At 41.8% G+C, this 18061-nt stretch overlaps 1 protein-coding gene across 1 annotated transcript in view; it reads right to left on the reverse strand.

Annotated features, from left to right (window-relative positions):
• c1qtnf12 (C1q and TNF related 12) overlaps nucleotides 1-17727 on the reverse strand; it is a 17862-nt gene extending 135 nt beyond the window's left edge. Inside the window, exons 1-8 of the mRNA XM_030770060.1 lie at nucleotides 17519-17727; nucleotides 12417-12419; nucleotides 6788-6892; nucleotides 6335-6446; nucleotides 5754-5935; nucleotides 4312-4420; nucleotides 2640-2733; nucleotides 225-303 (exon numbers count right to left, since the gene is read on the reverse strand). Coding sequence (XP_030625920.1) covers nucleotides 225-303; nucleotides 2640-2733; nucleotides 4312-4420; nucleotides 5754-5935; nucleotides 6335-6446; nucleotides 6788-6892; nucleotides 12417-12419; nucleotides 17519-17689 — 855 coding nt within the window. The 5' untranslated portion in view covers nucleotides 17690-17727. The remainder of the gene's footprint in view (nucleotides 1-224; nucleotides 304-2639; nucleotides 2734-4311; nucleotides 4421-5753; nucleotides 5936-6334; nucleotides 6447-6787; nucleotides 6893-12416; nucleotides 12420-17518) is intronic.
• Nucleotides 17728-18061: the final 334 nt, after the last annotated feature.

Here is an 18061-nt window from a genome sequence, read left to right on the forward strand (position 1 = left end):
TCACATGTTTTAACTGGAAGATTAAGACATAACAAGGATTTTTATTATGAAACTATTTCAGGGTTCTACAGATTTGAACTGGGGATACAATTACCAGCAGTAATTTATGAGTAAAAAGCAGAGATGATAGAACTAGTTACACGAGCTGAAAGCCAGAACGTTAAACTGAGTTGAATGTTTAACTGACTCTTTGAGATACTCAGGGTATGAAATTAGATGTTTACCTGTAGTTCCAACAAACCATTAACATACACCGTAAAAATTTTGCTGTTGCTCTCCAAGCCAACGATCATCTCCAAGGATCTATAGAGAAGATAAGAAAAGAAATGAAATGCTGATTTTGGAGACAATAATTGAACCATTGTGTCTGCTCAAAGAGGCTCTTGTATTCAATATTTATTTGTATTTTGTTCTTTTAGGAATGAAGCTATTGAAAGATATGAATGGTGAAAGATATGAATTTCATACTTGGCCAAGTTTTGAATACCTTTTGGCTGAGGAATTAACTTTTCAAATCAATTTCCCAAATAATTTCAGATATGTAAGGAGCAGAAACTAAAAACTGCTAAAATGTTTTAATCTTTTGCCATGCATATAATCCTCCCTTTGAAGATGTAGATCACACTCACCAAAAGAGGCAGTAAAAAATTTCAGGCATTGAAAAAAGACCACTATAGTTATGTCTCCCTAAATCCCAAAGTGACACCTATTTATTTTATTTGGCCCTTCCAGAAGGTCTCTCCTGCAGTTTATGGAAATCCTTTTTTTTTTAAGTCACATGGCAAAAGAGTCATAGTCTCATCCAACCTTAATCCTAGAAATAAAAAGGGGATCTGTGTGACCAAGGCATGATGGTGCAAAACAGGGTTTTTTTGTTTTTGTTTTTGTTTTTTGTTTTTGGCTTAAAACATAAAAGTGTTGCAGAGACTAAGTGGTGATAATGTGATTGCTCGTTCACCTAATGTTTAGATTTACGACAGCATTTCAGAGACAGATTCGATGACATTTGAGCTCTCACATAGTGATAGAAACAGGGCACTTGCCAGCCCGTCATGGTTTACAAACAGAGCATTTTTACGGTGTATCAATCATGCTGGTTGTCTTTTTTAACTTTGCCGTCTAAGGCATCCTGAACATTCTCCACATTTTCAAGTGTGTGTGAAGATGTGAGCAGAGATGGATAACTCTGATCTGAAGCCATTTTTTCCCACCAAACATTTCTCAGATGAATACGGCACAGAAGACAGATTTCCTGAAACATATTAGCTTAGCAGTTTAATAGCTGTCCTGGCCAAAGGCTGAAATGCTGTGTTGTTTTGCAAATTTATTCCTCTCATGTAAATTGCGCTTCTACGTCTTGCCTCACTTCTCAAAAACGATGACGGCATGATGTTCATGGCTGCTCTTACTAAGTTTTCTGAAAGACTCCATTCTCCCTTCCCAGCAACAGCTTTTCAGGGATTGTTCCCCTCCCCCTTGTTGCCTGTGGCAACAAGAATCCTCATGAGTTAAAGGTGGGGGGTGAAGGTTACCAAGGTGACGAGGACAAGGCCGGAGGTGAGAGGACATTTGGCCCTCTTCACTTTAACACAGGAAATGCCTAGCTGGTCCCACACGGGGTCGAACAGACAACAAGCTTTACAGCTCATAAACAGCCGAGAAGGCATAGCTGCAGCCAGACACTGATTCTCTTCATATACCTGCTCTAAACCGTTAAACACAGGGAGCACAGGAACACTGTCCAAAACAAACCAGAGCTAGACAAACAAACAAGCACACCTGGCAAATGGCTGGTTGAATCTGCCTTAATGTGCTCCCACGCTCACACTCACTCTCTCTTTCTCAGTGAAAATACACCTTCTTTAAGACTCTCTCTCACTCTCTCTCTCTCTCTCTCTCTACCTCTCATTTCTAACCACTTTTTCCTCAAAAAACAGCCATTTTTTTTATTTGATGTGTTAAGGAGGCTTTTTACATGTGCTCACTGGCCTAAGCCACTGAAATCAGAACCACATGGTCTTCATTCCACAAGAAGCCCAAAGAAAAATACTAATTATCACCGTTGATGTCTTTCTGTGAGTCAAACATGAATTTATGTAGATGTGGATGCGGTCTATGGAAATTCAGCCCAAATCTACTATTTGACCATGATAAAAACATAAGGGGAAATTATAGAGGCGACTAAATTCCCTGCAAAAATTGCTATGTGTCAGCTTAGACGTCTCCTCCGAAATGATCGTGGTAACAAATCAGACATTATCACATCAGGTGGTTTAGAATAGCCAGCAGAAAACAGAATCATACAATGTCAGAATCAAGGCCTATGAATTGTAAAAATAGCTCTGACTACCTTGGATAATAACTGTTGTTACTGTGATGTCAGCACACTCTCTTTGCATATGACATCATAATAAGTGTATTCTTTTTTTTTTCCAGATGTTGAAGATGTCAATCCTATAAACAGCGTTACCGACATGAAAACCCAAAACCAGTTGAGTCAGACATCGTTCTTTAAAACCTCATCTTTACTAAAAGCTCAGCTCACTCCTTCACACCATTCTGACTGTGTTTCAGAACCAGCGATTGGGCTGTACCCTGGTTTGGCTGATCAAAGCTGTGATGATGCAGGAGTAACTCACGTGTATCTATGGCAAAGGGACTCGATGCAGATGAGCACTCGAACATTGTCTCTGGCTCGGAGCTGGTTCTTTGCCCTCTTCACCTCACTGTGGTCTGGCAAGAAAACACACTGTCACCTCCAGGTCAAAGGTTACCACACCTATACTCACATGATACTGGGATTCACTGTCAGCCCAGTCATTTGTGCTTGAGTGTTTTGATCTATAGAAAACTTCAGAACCAGTGTAGGGTTTGGGAGGAATTACAGAGGACCTGATTTCTTGACTGAGCAAACATATTACTGGTGTCTCAGTTGTATAAGCACCAAACAGTACAGAATAGATTCAAATTCCATTTCAGACTGATCGATGGAATGCCGTTCCTGGAATTAACTGTAACAAAGGAAATCTCTTTGGAATCCAAGCACTGTGTGGTCTTGAGTCGTTCCAGTACTTGTTTGCTCAGGATTTGTCAGACTTGTTAGGCAACAGTGATGTTCTGATTCCTTCGGCAACAGGGAGCCAGTTGTTTCTTTTTTTTTTCAGAACCTCAGAGCTTTTGGGGGAATTTTGCATTGCTGGTTCTGAGGGGGTGGTGAGGGGGTGGTGAGGGGGTGGTGGGGGGTGTGGTGGTGGGAGTGGGGGTTGTTCTCCTGTGAAAAGATGGATGAAGTCAGCAAGGTTGCCCCTCCTCCCCTAGTGAGACTGTCGATAAAGAGGGATGAGCTGTGTGCATTTTCCGTCATGGGGGCAGCTTTTTCCCTTTCAAGCTGGTGAGAGATGGACCCCTTGGAAATTTAGGGTTCCAAGGAGTCTAGTCCACTCTTTCACAGCTCTCCCTTTTTGAACCAAAGTAATGCAGCTAGTTTGAATGAAGAGAGTTGGAGTTATGGTTCGCTGCAGAAATCAATGTTTTAGCCAGATTTTGTCCTTGTTGTAGTATAATTTGATTAGTTCCAAGACCATCATTTATCACAGAAACCATGGGATTAACTCTGTCTCTCTTTCTCTCTTTCTCTCGTTTGAAGGTGTCAACACGAGAGCTTCTCCCAAATCTCTCCTTTGCCGCACCTTGTCCGTTCGAAGTGATTGCCATACATAAACTATCACCCATGACTGGGCCAATCAGAAGTTTGACACTTAGTTAATGACATAAAGTTAAAGAGGTTGGGTTAAAAGCTGACTAGGGCAACATGCTGAATATGTTGGAGAACACAACAATAGACTGGGGAAAGTCTTTTCCGGTCCAACAGGTCTATCTCTATGTTTGAAAATGAAGCCATCGCACATTTGATACTGACAGGTGAGAAATTTTGAATGGAAGAAGTCCCTTTGAGTGTGAATTACCAAAGATTCTCATATGTAAAAAAAAACAAAAAAAAACTACTCTTCAGGAAAGGATGTAAAGCTGCCTTCATTTGATTATATATTGACATATTTGGTGGATTTCAAAACATAAATAACAGGAGACAGTAAATAACTAAATAAAGTATTAGTCTATAAAGAATTAGTGTATTAACATAAGATACTAGTAAACTGTATAGACAATTATTAATTATGAGTATTCAGCTGTCCAAAGTCAGTATTGGTAAGTCAGTAAGAGCAAATTATCTCCTCTGTGATATTCTCACAAAATACTCAGTGCCATGCAGATATTTTCCTGATAAGGGAAATAAAAAAAAACCCTCCTTACCAATATGAACATTGGCAGAAAACTGATAAATTCCTGTGATGGGTGCAGTGAATCGGCCAGTGGACTGGTCCATCCCGGTTCCTCTGAGAAAGGCACCTTTGGCAGGAGGCTGTTGGTATAAAGCAGGTGAGAGTTATTCAGGGTGACAATGAATGCCAGACACTAAACAGAACCCCCACCTACCCCCATCTCCCCTCCCTGTCTCTGTCTGTCTTTCTCCCTCACACAGAAACACTCTGTTTCATTGATATTCAGGTTTTCAAAAGTATTCTGTAGTAATCCAAGCAGTGAAATGCTTCAAAAGCATATTTTAGTGAAACGTTAGAATACCCTTAAATATGGGTCTCCCACATATAACATTACTAAATAAATTAGTTTGGGAACTTGGTTTGGAAGACCTTATCCCCTTAAACAGTCAGAAATATGCAAGTATCTGCCAAGAATCCTCTTACCCTGATGATCTCTGCTCAGTGGACCTATGGTAGGCCACATCACTATGTACCAAAGCTTCAAACCCACCAAGAGTTCTCTGGGCTTGTTAGTGTTCTTAAAAATGTCTATTTTAACATTTTTTTAGTGTGTAGTATTTGAAAAATGCCATCAACCCACAAGTACCAATGCTGCTTCTCCAGTGTCTTTTCAAGTGAAACACTAGGGAGAGCAGCTTTATGATAGCTCTGGCTGTTTTCATAAGGGACCTATTTTTCCATGCCTGCTGGAGGGAGACACTTTACAAATCACACAGATTTTTCTCGCTGACTTCCACTGTGCCCCACTGTCTGGCCTTGCTGTGTTAGCCTCATCAGACTGTCATAGAGCATAGCTCTTCCATGGCTTGCCGTTTCTTCAAACAACGTCTATTTTTACCCATGCCTCTCCTTGTCCAAGTCCCAAACAGAGTAGCTTTTGTGCACAGCTGAGAAAGTCATGTGGCATGTTTGAAAAAGAGGAGGTATTTCTAAGATGAAGGCACTGCTCGAGGCTTGGTTTGGTTCTGCGCTCAGCTGATGGGTTGATCCTGTCTGTGTTGTCACTAGTAACTAGACGTCATAGACCAGTCAGACTGTTGGCAGTCATTGTTGGTTGTCACTCAGCTGAGAATTGAACATGCACAATGAAGGCTAAACATAGTGAATGATCTCTGCAAAGTCAATGAGATTCCTCCTCTTTTTTTTCCACATGTCACCATTATGCAGCGAGGAGACAGCCGAAACCCTGACAAAATAAGTCTGGTTGAAATGATTTACATATAACTGCAAACAGTTGAGTGCTGGCAATTACTGCAGGCAGAGAGAGACAGCTGTAAAAGGTTTTCTGGTGCCTCCCACAATGTCCTCCACATGAGGCGGATTTAATCAAACAAACTGACTCAATGCTTTTGCAGGGGGAGAGAAATCTATTGAAATGGGGACCTCGCACACACCCTTTCAACAAACCCTTACCGTCTGGAAGTTCTGCAGCTCTGTTAGAGTTTTCTTATCGATGACCACTGGGCCTCGGAGCTTGCAGTGGAAAGCCTCCTCGATCCTCCGGTGAGAGGTCATGTCCTCCAAGGCAATCAGAGCAGTGGGCAGCTGACCAGAGTCACTGGAGCGATCCACCGCTGCTCTTCTCTCTGTGGCTTCTGATCCACCAGAACCAAGTCAAACAAATTCAACAAAATAAATAAATCTACACTTACTACCTCAGTGTCACACTCCTCATACCATGGCTTTGGTGTCAACCACTCAGAGCAGTGAGTGACTACCTGTAAGGTAATTCCAAGCAGTGAGTGAATTGGAAACTTCTGAATACATCTCTGATCATGGCCAAAAGTTGCTAATAAACCATAAAACAAACAGCAGGCCTTCTGTTTTTTGAGCTATTTCTGGGGGAACAATAAGAGTGTGGAAAATTACTGGCGATAACCCAGAAATGACAGTCAAAACAAAGAGACTTTAGTGTGCACTGTGGGACATATATAACATATGTAATATAAAACCACACTTACAATACAGCTGTTCTCTAAAAGCTGATACCTCACCTTTGATCATCTCCTTAAATTCCTGCAGTAGGACTTCTTGAGTGACCTCTGCCCCAGGAGCCCCTGGAGGTCCCTGGGGTCCCGGTGGGCCGGGAGGTCCGGGTGGTCCAGGCTGAGATATAAAAACAAATAAATAGTAGAACGGATTGAAAGTTATGGCATCAAAAGAGACTGTGTGGAGAAAGCACTTGAAAACTTAACTGCTGTGTCTCCAAACATGCCATGACTTGATGTAACACATGATGCATGCTTTGGTATAGTGTACAGGATGTTTATAGAGAGCTTATGAATTCATTGCTAGCCAACCTCCAAAGCAGAAATGAATCATGTTTTTCAAATAATGTCACACTCATTCAACCACGAAGAGTACTAATCTGTTCTGTTCGATGGATGGTACAGTCGGCAGGATTGTGTATATGATCAAATGGAATAGGAAAGGGAATTTTGCAATACCAGGGGACGCTTTCTCTTCCGGCACTTTGCTGGAAAATTGCCAACAGGTCGCTTCACAAAGTCCATCCATGATCCAAGTGGGTCTACTCTCTGGTTCTCAGAGACCTGGCAACAGAAAACATTGCTGTTTACATTTACTTATTCTACATAACTATCAAATGTATGAATCAGATGCCTTTGGCATGAATTATTAATTCAATACAGCCAATTCTTAACAATAGGCTATGAATGCTTATAACCTGAACGATGCAGAGTACAGTACAAAAATGTGGATAGGGTAGGCCTTTGTACACATATTCTGAAAATATTATTCTTTTTTTTTTCCTTTTTTACAGCTGATCAAGTTGTATTTGCCCTGTTATTAATAAAATACAGAGACTTAATGATGGCACATTGACTATGAATCAAAGAGCAGTAGCAACTGGAAAGCCAGTGTTTTCCAAGCAAAACAGCATGAGTCAAATGTTGGAGATGTTGGCACTTCAAACGAGATTAACCAATCTATTGGAGTGATTTAAAGCCAGTTTGCTCCCAGGAGGCCAAATATTGACTTTAAAACTGTTGTAATTTTTCAGAAATTGGAGTCTCCAAGGAAACAATTAAGCTGAACCAAATCGGGCCTCCTCGTGGGACACTTGCATGTGGTGGAACCATTCCCAAAATGAATGTGCCCCCACCCCCTTCCTGATCTATTTAAATGAAGAATAACTGAGGAAATTTGTGATTTTCGATAATGAGCCTCACATTTTTTTTTTTCATTCATTTAATGCTTTTTTGCTGTCTATGTTAAGGTCAAGGACTAAATGGATGTGTACTCCACAGAGCCAACACTCTTATACAGTGAGATTCCCTTGAACAAGCTAGTTCTCAGAACAGACGTTGAGTATTGAATGGAATGGTTTACTCAAGCTAGTTCTCCAATGGTACAGCACCCCTGAGAGAAGAGAGTGCTGGTTGTTTTGATTGATCAGATACAGAGTTTGGATTCATTCTCCCATTAGTATTGAATGCAAGAGTATTGCAACTACGTAACAAAATCCGATGAGTCATAATTTCTGCTTACCAACCTTCGTTGGAAAATCTTGCCTAAAGATACTATTATATGGTGCCAGACATCGGGGCAGGTTACATTATGTGCCTTCTCTCAGTCTTTACTCTCCGTATGCAGTAGCTTGCCAAACACATTCAGTCACATTTTCTCTCTTGACAGCTCTCCCCTTCTCTGCTTAATTACTCTGCAGCTCGCTCAGGTGCTACGTCAATTTTAGCCCAATTGGGTCTCTGAAAAACAAACAGGCTTTCTGAAATGATCTCTCTCAGTACATGAGTGTTTCCATGAGAAGCACAGAGCTCACAGCTCCAAATACCGCCCCTGCCCACCCTCACTTACCCCCAGCACTTACCAAAAAAAAGAGTAACCAGAGAGTGTTTACGAAGGTGCTCTGTCCTTTCTTTGTCAAATAAAAAATATGTGATTTGTAAAGCATATTTCAATGACTGTAATGATCCACAACTCTCTGCCCCCCTCCACCCCCACCCCCACCCCCACCCCACCCCTTTTTTAGTTGACATTGTTTCACTTGGGTGAAAAGTGAGGCTGAGTGAATTCCAATAACCACAAAAATGACTTAAATCCACCAAAAGCGTCAAGTGACTGCACTCAAGATAGAAAGAGAGATAGAGAGAGAGATAGAGACAGTCCGTGGAGGTGAGTTGTCTGAGGCGGTGTTTGTTTAGATTTGGCAGCAGTACTCGGATCACTTATCTGCTAAACTAACACGCTGCTTCTCTTCACACAGAGACGTGCCTCTTGTTGAACAGCAACAAAGTAACCCCTTGTTTTTCTTTTTTTTTCCCCAATACACTGGAATGAAAGGGGCTCATATTTTGGTTGGATGACTCTCTCTCTCTCTCTCTCTCTCTCCCTTTTTTTGTCCCACACCCCCTTTTCATCTGACAGCAGACAAAATAAACAACTTAACTTCTTCACGAGTCTTTCGCCTGTTGGACATCTGTGTGTTTTTGTGGTTTCTTATCAGTTCGAAGACAGATAAAAGACATGTTGATGTAGAAACTCTAACACTGCAGAGGAGAAGACTTCAGATCTGTCATAGACAGTGTGTTAGACAGATTATTGGTCCATACATTTCTCTTTGCTTTTCAACACTGCAACGCTATCTACATCTGAAACACCGGTTGCTTTCATGTACCATGTCTCTGGGAAATCAGTTTTAATACCCATACAGCCTCTCGCTACATTGGCAAGTTTGAATAAGTCTAAGTCTTCGCCAGAGCAACTAGGAACACTACTAATGTAGTAAACAAGTTTGGAAAGAGTGTAGAGTCCAAATCCGTATGCTTCATATCTTCCACAGTGGTTGGCACTGAACAGGCAAACTGAATCCTGAATTCATGGGAAGACCCACCCTGACCGTTCTGCATTGAGAATCAAATGGGAGACTGGGCATAATTTTGCCAAAGTAGGGGTTAACCAGTCATGAATGGCTGCAGTAAGCTCCAGAATTGTGTAACTGAAAACACAAGACTACCCTTTCTTCACAGTAATAATGTAAACCATCATATTATCCTTTCAACACCACAAAACACAAATCAGGGACTTAATGCCGTCTTGATCTCCCCTGTCTTGATGTGTCAAGCTATAATTATACGAAAGCAATGCCCCAAGTTAGTAAAAAGCTAATAGCCATGCCAGGAAAGACAAGAGCTTTCATTTCTTTTTCTTTCTTTCTTTCTTTCTTTCTTTCTTTCCCAGGGACTGAGACTGCAATGGAGAGTTGAGAACTTAAAGGAGGTAATAAGGGTGTCGGTACATTAGGGGCCATTTTTTTAAAGCCAAACCTACGGTCAGTTTCAAATCCAAATGTTGGTGTAGCGCTGAACCATTTGGACTTTGCAAATATATCACATGCCCAAAAAACTGCAACTGAATACCATAACTGAATGTACTTTACATTTAATTTGACACTTTGGGAGAAAAATCCTATCTATAACAAAATGTATTATTTTCTAAGCACGGCACCGTTTGTATGCATTTGTAAGAGCAGACTTTTCTCTTAAATCCAAAAGTCAAAGAAAGGAATGTTAAGAAATGCGAGGGTTTTTATATCATTTGTTCTCACTGAGGCATTGAGCAAACACAAACCCTCCATCATACTTTTAAATCAACATAGACTCCAGCATTTTTATGCTGAATGAGTCAGTTGACTGGGCAATAGGGAAAAGGTTGTGGGTTCCCTTTGACTCCTGCAGCTGTAAAGCCAAATATGCAGTAAATAATCTCTTAATGATTTCGAAATGCTGATTATATGTGAAGAGTGACATGGACTCTTTTCCTGTACCTGAGGCTGGACATTGGCCCAGACAAACAGGGTCTGATTAGTAAAATAAATAAATAAATAAAGTTTGATTCAATTTTGTAAGGGAAAACACAAATAGACCTGTAATTACAAAGTAATTATTGCACATTCCTGCGGGATGTGACCTCAGCATGAGTGCAATCAGTCATCTTTTTCATTTTTGGGGTCACACACATAACAGAGCTACAAAATTTCATCAGGTCACATTTTTTAAGCAACAGATCCATGTTACTGTAATTAGAGTGTAGTAATATCACCATCAGTGAAGGCTGCATTTTAGCTTCAGTTTCATATTCATTCTCTAAAGAAATGGATTCTTCCGTTGCAAGACCTCCAGCATCTAAAACATCTATAGCATTATGAGGGGGAAAATGTTGGGAAAAGTATTTATTTTAAGTAAAAAAACAGAAGAGACATTTTTTAGGTTGTTTTGGTTTGGCGTACACAAATAGAACCATGAAGGCTTGCATTTTGCCGTGCCAACACTCATGCAGTCATGAATGTTGATGGAGGTCATCTCTGTTTTTCGTTTTTTCTTTTCTTTTTTTACTTCTCTTTTCTTTTCTTTTCTTTTCTTTTTTTATTAAGACACCAGCTTAATATCCATCAGCTGTAAAGCAAACCGTTTCTGTCTTTTTTTTCGAATCACTAATTCTTTTCAATAACACAATCATGAGCAGGCTATTGACTGTTTCTCTTTAAAGTTCATGTTTGCTCAGACTTTCCTCAACATGTTTAACTTTTGGATGGACATCACGCTAATTCTTCACAATTGTAGTTACAGTTGTAGTTATAGTTGCAGCCTATTATAGCCAGTTTGAATCAGGGTCACGCCCATTTTGAATGTTTGAGTCTGGTAATAATAGTGCCCATACACTGTCAGACAACCTTGAGAAAGCTCTTTAAGACAGTTCTATCCAACAAAGTGAATACAGAGAAATGGGAGGCCTAATTCATCAGACCTAAAGGACAGGCTGATGATGTACACGCAGTATGCAGGTGAGCTATTCCGTGACACTACGTGACAGACAGACCGAAACAGGTGCGGTTTCTATTCAAATGCGCTCCACGCTTGTATGGATGAACAGCTCTACCGCGACGGGTGGCCCATCCCTTGGTGACAATTCGGAGCCCCTAGTCATGCTACAATACGACTTGTGTACACCACCCTCTCTCTCTCTCTCTTTCTCTCTCTATCACGCTTTCACCTCTCCTCCACCCCTCCCTGAACTCATCACTCTCTGTTCCATCTGTTCTGCTTGCGCCTCTCTGGCGGGGAGCGTCCCTGGAGAACCAAGGAGCTACTGAACACTCCAGTATGCCAACACACGCCTCTGATTAACGCCAGCCTGTCCTTTGTTGTTCAGTTTACGGCCCTTGCTGGGGGAAAATAATACGTGCAAGGAGGCACAAAAAGTGAGGCTGATGGTACATTTTCCAGAACCTCAATTTTTTATGGGTCATCGAACAGATTTATGAGTTTGATTATATGCGCACACTGACAACCACACCTTCAGATCCTCACCTACAATTAAGCTTTCAGTTGATATCGAGTCATAATGGCTTTGAAGCCTGACAGAGAAATACAAAAGAGAAATTAACATTTGGCAGAACTCATTTGAAACGGAGTCATTGTTAAAAGATGGTGCTATTTAAAAGCTGAAAGCACTTACAGAGAACATTTTACTGAGGACTGATAAAAGAGAGGTGATACGTATTAAAACAAGAGAATTGTGGGATATTTTTTCACTTTCCTAACCACATTTCTTGAATATTTGTTTGGCACATGTTGTAAAGTGCTTTTCCTCACATTCTTACCAACTCAGCGAAACAGTCCGTGAACAGGTTTGTTATCGCTGCCAGAGAAATCGGGAAACCGGCCCATTAAACTCAGAGGTCACTAAATCACTGACCAACAAATACACTCGGGTTTAATTCATGTCAGAAAACGGAGTTATTTATAAAACACGTGGAAATATGTATGAGTCAGAACATGCTCGTAATTTCTTCTTAAAAATGTGCGTGAATTACATTGTGAGGCCTTGCATTGTTTTAATATCTCTCTCTCTATCTGCCCTTTTTTCCATGACGGGAGTTTCGTATAAACATTGTGTAGATATTTATGTGTGTATGCTGTGTACATTCCTGGCTAGTGAAGACATGTGAGTGTGTAAGCCATAAAATCTATTATGTGATCTGCTGAGGAATTATACTGCCTGAATCCTGAAGAGGATCTGATTGGCTCATCACACCTGCTTTATGTGCAAATTACAGTCTTAAGTTGGTTTTACTTAGATGCTCTTTTTTCTCCATCTCTCTCTCTCTTTCTCTCTCTCTCTCTCTCTCTGTCTGTGGTAGGTCAAATGGACAGTTCAAAGGGGCCTCAGATCTACCTTCCAAAACCTGACTACTGTCTTCATCAAAATAGGCCATAACTCCCTGCCGTCTGATTTAGAGATGAAAGACAGAAGCTGTTTGTAATTCAGTGCCATTATAAATGATGAGCCACACAGAAGAGAAGACATGTAAGCATACCTTATGTAAGTTATAAATGGTTGTATACGATTCACAATTATTTAAGTGAGTACAAGCTGTAATCTTGTTGGAAAGATGATAACCATAACATGAGCATGTCTCCAGACAACCGCAGGACATGGAAATGATCCCAGTCAGAACCCCAAGCTTAAGTGTGTCCTCTTAAGTCATGTCAGTAAAGGCAAAAAAAAAAAAAAAAACAGAAAAAAAAATCAAGTATGCACTTGAAAATACACTATTTTACACTATTTTGGCATCTGTTTGACTCTTCGTAATCTTTTGTTAGTTAGCACAAAAAATGTATCAAAGATTGCTCTCTGTTTTTGTTCATGTTTTTGTTTTGTTTTTACTTTGCATATGTAGAGAAATTATGTTTCACTGACAGATCTAATGGAGAAAAAAAACATGGCCAACGTATGCTGTATATAAGGCCAAGAGAGAGAGAGAGAGAGAGAGAGAGAGAGAGAGAGAGAGAGAGAGAGAGAAAGGCAGAAAGTTAGAGAGGGAGAGAGTTTGAAAGAGAAGGGAGAGAGAGTGAAAGAGAGAGAGAAAGAAAGAATGACAGTGACAGAGAGAGAGAGAGAGAGAGAGAGAGAGAGAGAGAGAGAGTCCCTGCAAACCACACAGCATTAAGTGCTGTACTGATCCAGACACAAGCTTATCCTGCACAGTTCTGAAATGTTTGAAAGTCAAAGGAAATATCACCCACGTAAGTCTGATTTACAGATTCTCCTCTATGGCTCTTACATACGTGAAATCTCATCGTCATACCATATTAGCCCATTTTTGTGTGCACTAAAGACGAACCTCGGATCTTATCCCTAAATGTAAACTTAACTCCAAGCCCTGGGCAGAGGTGACACTCTTTGGCAGAGAACACAATCCGACAGAACACTAGATCTTAGAGTGATTATGTCATTACCCTTCAAATGTGAGAGAAGAGATGAAAGGAATGTAAGCAAGGGGTAGGGGATGGGGGGAGGAGGAAAGGGGGGTTCGTTAATCCTCCTGGACGTGTCCTCTTTCAGGACCTTTTCTATAGGCCTTTGTGAGGGGCTTACGCGGCGTGCTGCCCCAGTTTTCTTTTTTTTTTGGGTGGGGGGTGGGGGGGGGGGGGGGTCATAACGCCCCTATCGGATGTCCCAGACCCGCCGGAGTCAGGCAGGACTGTGAATGACAGAATCAATGGGCTGGAAAAACCTCTGCCAAAGGGTCCTGAAATACCTCCCCACCTCTTTTTCCCAAGAATTACATCATGGCAGACTGCCTGCACTGGACCAGGGATGAAGAGCGAGAGAGAGAGAGAGACAGAGAGAGAGAGAGACAGAGATCGAGAGAGAGAGAGAGAGAGAGAGAGAGAGAGAGGGAGGGAGAGAGAGAAAGTGAAAGAGAGGGAGGAGGGGTAGGAGAGACACTCTGGGTGCAACATTGGGAGCGATCAGGAGACATCTCAGTGAGGTGCCCAGGCCTCCAACAGTCTGGTGGGTTGACCCAATGTCACCTCCTACCCCAACCCCCACCACCCCAACAGCCTCTGCTTTTTCAGAGCCCAGTAAGGCAAGATAAACAAATGAGGTAGTGAGGTAGAGCCCATGCGCAAGCTGGCATGCTGAAGCTAAATTGCAGAAACGTAACAAGTGCCAGCTTTTGCTCAGACAGTTTCTTTGGAAAGGACAGTAATTGTTGTCCACAAGCTCAGTGGAGCTCAACTGGCCATGACGAGGGGCTGCTGAGGTGGAGGTGGGGAGAGGGAGAGAGAGAGAAACAGACAGAAAGAGAGAGAAAGAGAGAGAGAGAGAGAGAGAAGCAGACAGAAAGTGAGAGAGAGAGAGAAACAGACAGAAAGTGAGAGAGAGAGAGAGAAACAGACAGAAAGTGAGAGAGAGAGAGAAACAGACAGAAAGTGAGAGAGAGAGAAAGTGTGAGAGAGAGAGAGAGAGAGAGAGAGAGAGAGAGAGAGAGAGAGAACGAAAGGGGGAAAAGTTAACTGGGAATGCCAACACAATGGGTGGGCTGAGGAAAACCAAATGCTTCAGTGGAAACCCTTATATCCAAACAACGCTGCAGTGGTAAACAAATAACGGGTCAAAATAGCAATGCGTTTACCATGACCGAGGCACTGTTGACAGAGAACCACAAAAATCTCTGTATGATTAGAAATTTGACCATTGCAAATTCTTTTAAGGAGTAAACTGGCCCTTCAGTACCTCATGCTATGGTATAGTGCCATTCAAGAGAAGAGCATCTGACTTGTTCGTATCCATCATTAATCTGTTCGCACCATTTTTATGGTTTTCACATTGCAAGTCATCTATCCAGTAACAGAAGCAGCTCTTTTTCCAGACCAGTGTGTCTCCTTTTAGCTCTCTCCTACCACTGTCTTCTCTCAATCCCTTTCCTTTCTTCTGAAAGCACTAGGTCCCAGTCGCTAATACTATCTAAGAAAGGAACGGAGAGCTCTCACTCCTTAATTTTATGGAGGAGGAATTTGTTGGCGCACTCACACTGTGAGGACTAATTGATGCATTGATCAGTCTCTGAAACACACATTCCAGAACATTCCAGGCATACCTCAGGCAGTCATCCATTTAGCTCTTCACACATTAAAAACTGGGGGAAAAGCAAGGGCAAAAACACAGGTCAGCCATTGTTTTCTTGAGTTCTCAGACAGCTATAGACACATATTTATGTTTACATATCCCCAGTCATGCCATTTGATCTCTCATGCACACAAATGGAAAATCACCAAATGGAAAATTACTTTTTGACTTCAGGACAAAAGTATGTTTTAGCATCACATTAGCAAATTTGCTGGAAGATGTTTTTTGATTGTGCCCTGTTATGGTTTGAATGTCAAGGAATCTAAACTTAAATAGTTTCCATTCCACATTTCTCCTTCCTAACAGCATTGTTCTTAAATGTTGTGAGCTTCCTTAATAGGAGGTTAATTGTTACACTAATGTAACACTATGTTACAGCTCACCTACCTGTAACAGCACACAGCACTTTTCACTGTGTTTCTTTTCACAGAACGAGAAACAGAAAAAAGAGAACAAGTGAGTGTCATGACTTAGTTTCATCCAGCTTTGGGCACTCATTAGGACTGTATCCACAATTAGGTATAACATTTGACATCTCATCCCCATTAGATTTGGAAATAAATTTGTTCATGTTTGCAAAAAAAACGTAAGCAAGGGGAAGGGCACAGGTTTTTTCTACATCTGACAAGCCAGCTGGTGTTATTTTGCAAATTAGAGAATATTTAATAATCAACATCTATTCTTGACCTGCCATAATCACTCACTTACTCTCACTCATTATCTAAGCCGCCAATCCTAATTAGGGTCGCAGGGGGTGCTTGGAGCCTATCCCAGCATTCATAGGGCGAAAGGCAGGGAAACACCCTGGACAGGTTGCCAGTCCATCGCAGGGCAGACACACAGACAAACACACTCACACACACATTCATACCCAGGGGCAATTTAGCATCTCCAATTCACCTAACTGTGGGAGGAAACCAGGGCTTCTGGAGGAAACCCATGCAGACACAGGGAGAACATGTAAACTCCATACAGAAAGACCCTGGCTGCCTGGCTGGGAATCAAACCCGGGACCTTCTTGCTGTGGGGCAACAACGCTACCCACTGCATCACCATGCCGCCCCTGCCACAATCAGTGTCTCCATATTTAGTTAAAGGAAGTGGTATCTTCCTCGCAAATTGATGAATAAAAACATGGAGAAGAACAGTGATGTTTTTATCAGCAATAAGACAGATGTTAAGACATGCACCAGGAAATTATGCTACCCCTACAGTTGACACAGACCCAAATTATGTGTATATGAAATTATAAATGTAGTCAGTGCCCTTGGCTAAGTATACATGTGTGTCTCATGTAATGCTTTATCATTCTGAGTTAAATTTGATTTTTTTCCCCACCAGTTGGAAGCCTACAGCCTCTTACATTCTTCTCTCTCTGTGGGGTACATACAACTTTTCTGTTGTCTCCTCTTTTTGCCTGTTAACAATTGGGTGTATGGTATATGTTTAATGGTAAAAGAGACATACAGATAATTTTGGTTTGATTCATGGTAAAGATAAATAAGAGACAGTGGAACATCAGCTCTGCTCTTCCCAAAGCAAACGAAAGTTTCAGACAAAAGCTTCTATAGTTACCGACTCATGGAGACCCAGTTGGTGATTTCTGTTGTGGTGCATGATGTGAAGTACGCAAGACAGCCAAATGCAACCAAACTAACGATTTTTTTTTTTTCGCAAGGAGTTTTTAGACTTGTTTACATGCACATTTGGGGAACCACATTCAGAACATAACACAAGCACAATTTGTTGAACTGGGGAACAGTCTACATTGCAAAGCACATGGCCTACGGCAGGCTTAAATATCTAAAAATTGTTTTTGTTTGTTTGTTTTTTAAATCCACTTTCTGCTTATGTTTCCAATTCAATGGTATTTAACACGGTGACAAGACTTTATGTTAAGGTGTTTTTTCCAGACTGAAAACTCTACAAACCCTTTGGGGACTGCTGGCATGTGTATGCAGTGTGGAACAAATGTGGAACGTGTTCTATACATTAATCACACTCTTACACCCCAGATCACAGCACTCCCAGACGGTCAAGAAACCCACCCATGAGGTGGACAGTGTCAGTGTTAGTACCGCAGCTGGACAGTGTGACCAGCATGTGTTTTTACCCTGGACAGTTTACTGTGTAACAGCATTTGTCAACCCAGGAAGGCTGAAAGAGGGAAAAGTGAGAAAGAAGAGGAGAAACAGGAGAAGGAGTATCACTGGTGTTACCTTGGTGCTCCCATCCACCTCCTCACTGTTGGACAGGGTGGTGTTGAAGGCCTCAGTGTGCTGCAGAGGACTCTCCTTTGGTCTCTTCCTCACCTTGCGTCCGTCCGCCCCTCCGCTGATGCCCTGCGTGCAGAATAGCAGGGCCACCACAGTCATGTGCCAGCACCTCATCTTCAGCCTAATGCCACAGAGGAGTTCCTGACGGATGAGTCTCAGAGGAGGGCAGGCCCGAGCCCGGTTCAGAGAGGAAATCAGACCCGAGGCTGTCAGAATTTATGGCTGACCCCAGAAAAAAAGCAAAGCAGAAATGGGGGGAAAAAAGCACAACCAATGCGGCTATTGGGGAATGTATACCACTCAGAGTCAACGTAGTGATGACCGATGCTACAGCTTCTCCCCCTCCTTACAATCCTCCTGATGATCAGTGGAGCGTGGTTGGAGAGCAGGGTCCTCCAACAAGGGAGCGGCGGAGGCTTACTCTTCTAGGAAAAGTGTCAAGTGGAGTAGTCCCACGGAATGACAGGCCGGCACTGATCTGACAGC

Source organism: Chanos chanos, chromosome 3 (genome assembly GCF_902362185.1).
Source record: "Chanos chanos chromosome 3, fChaCha1.1, whole genome shotgun sequence".
Taxonomy (NCBI): Eukaryota; Metazoa; Chordata; class Actinopteri; order Gonorynchiformes; family Chanidae; genus Chanos; species Chanos chanos.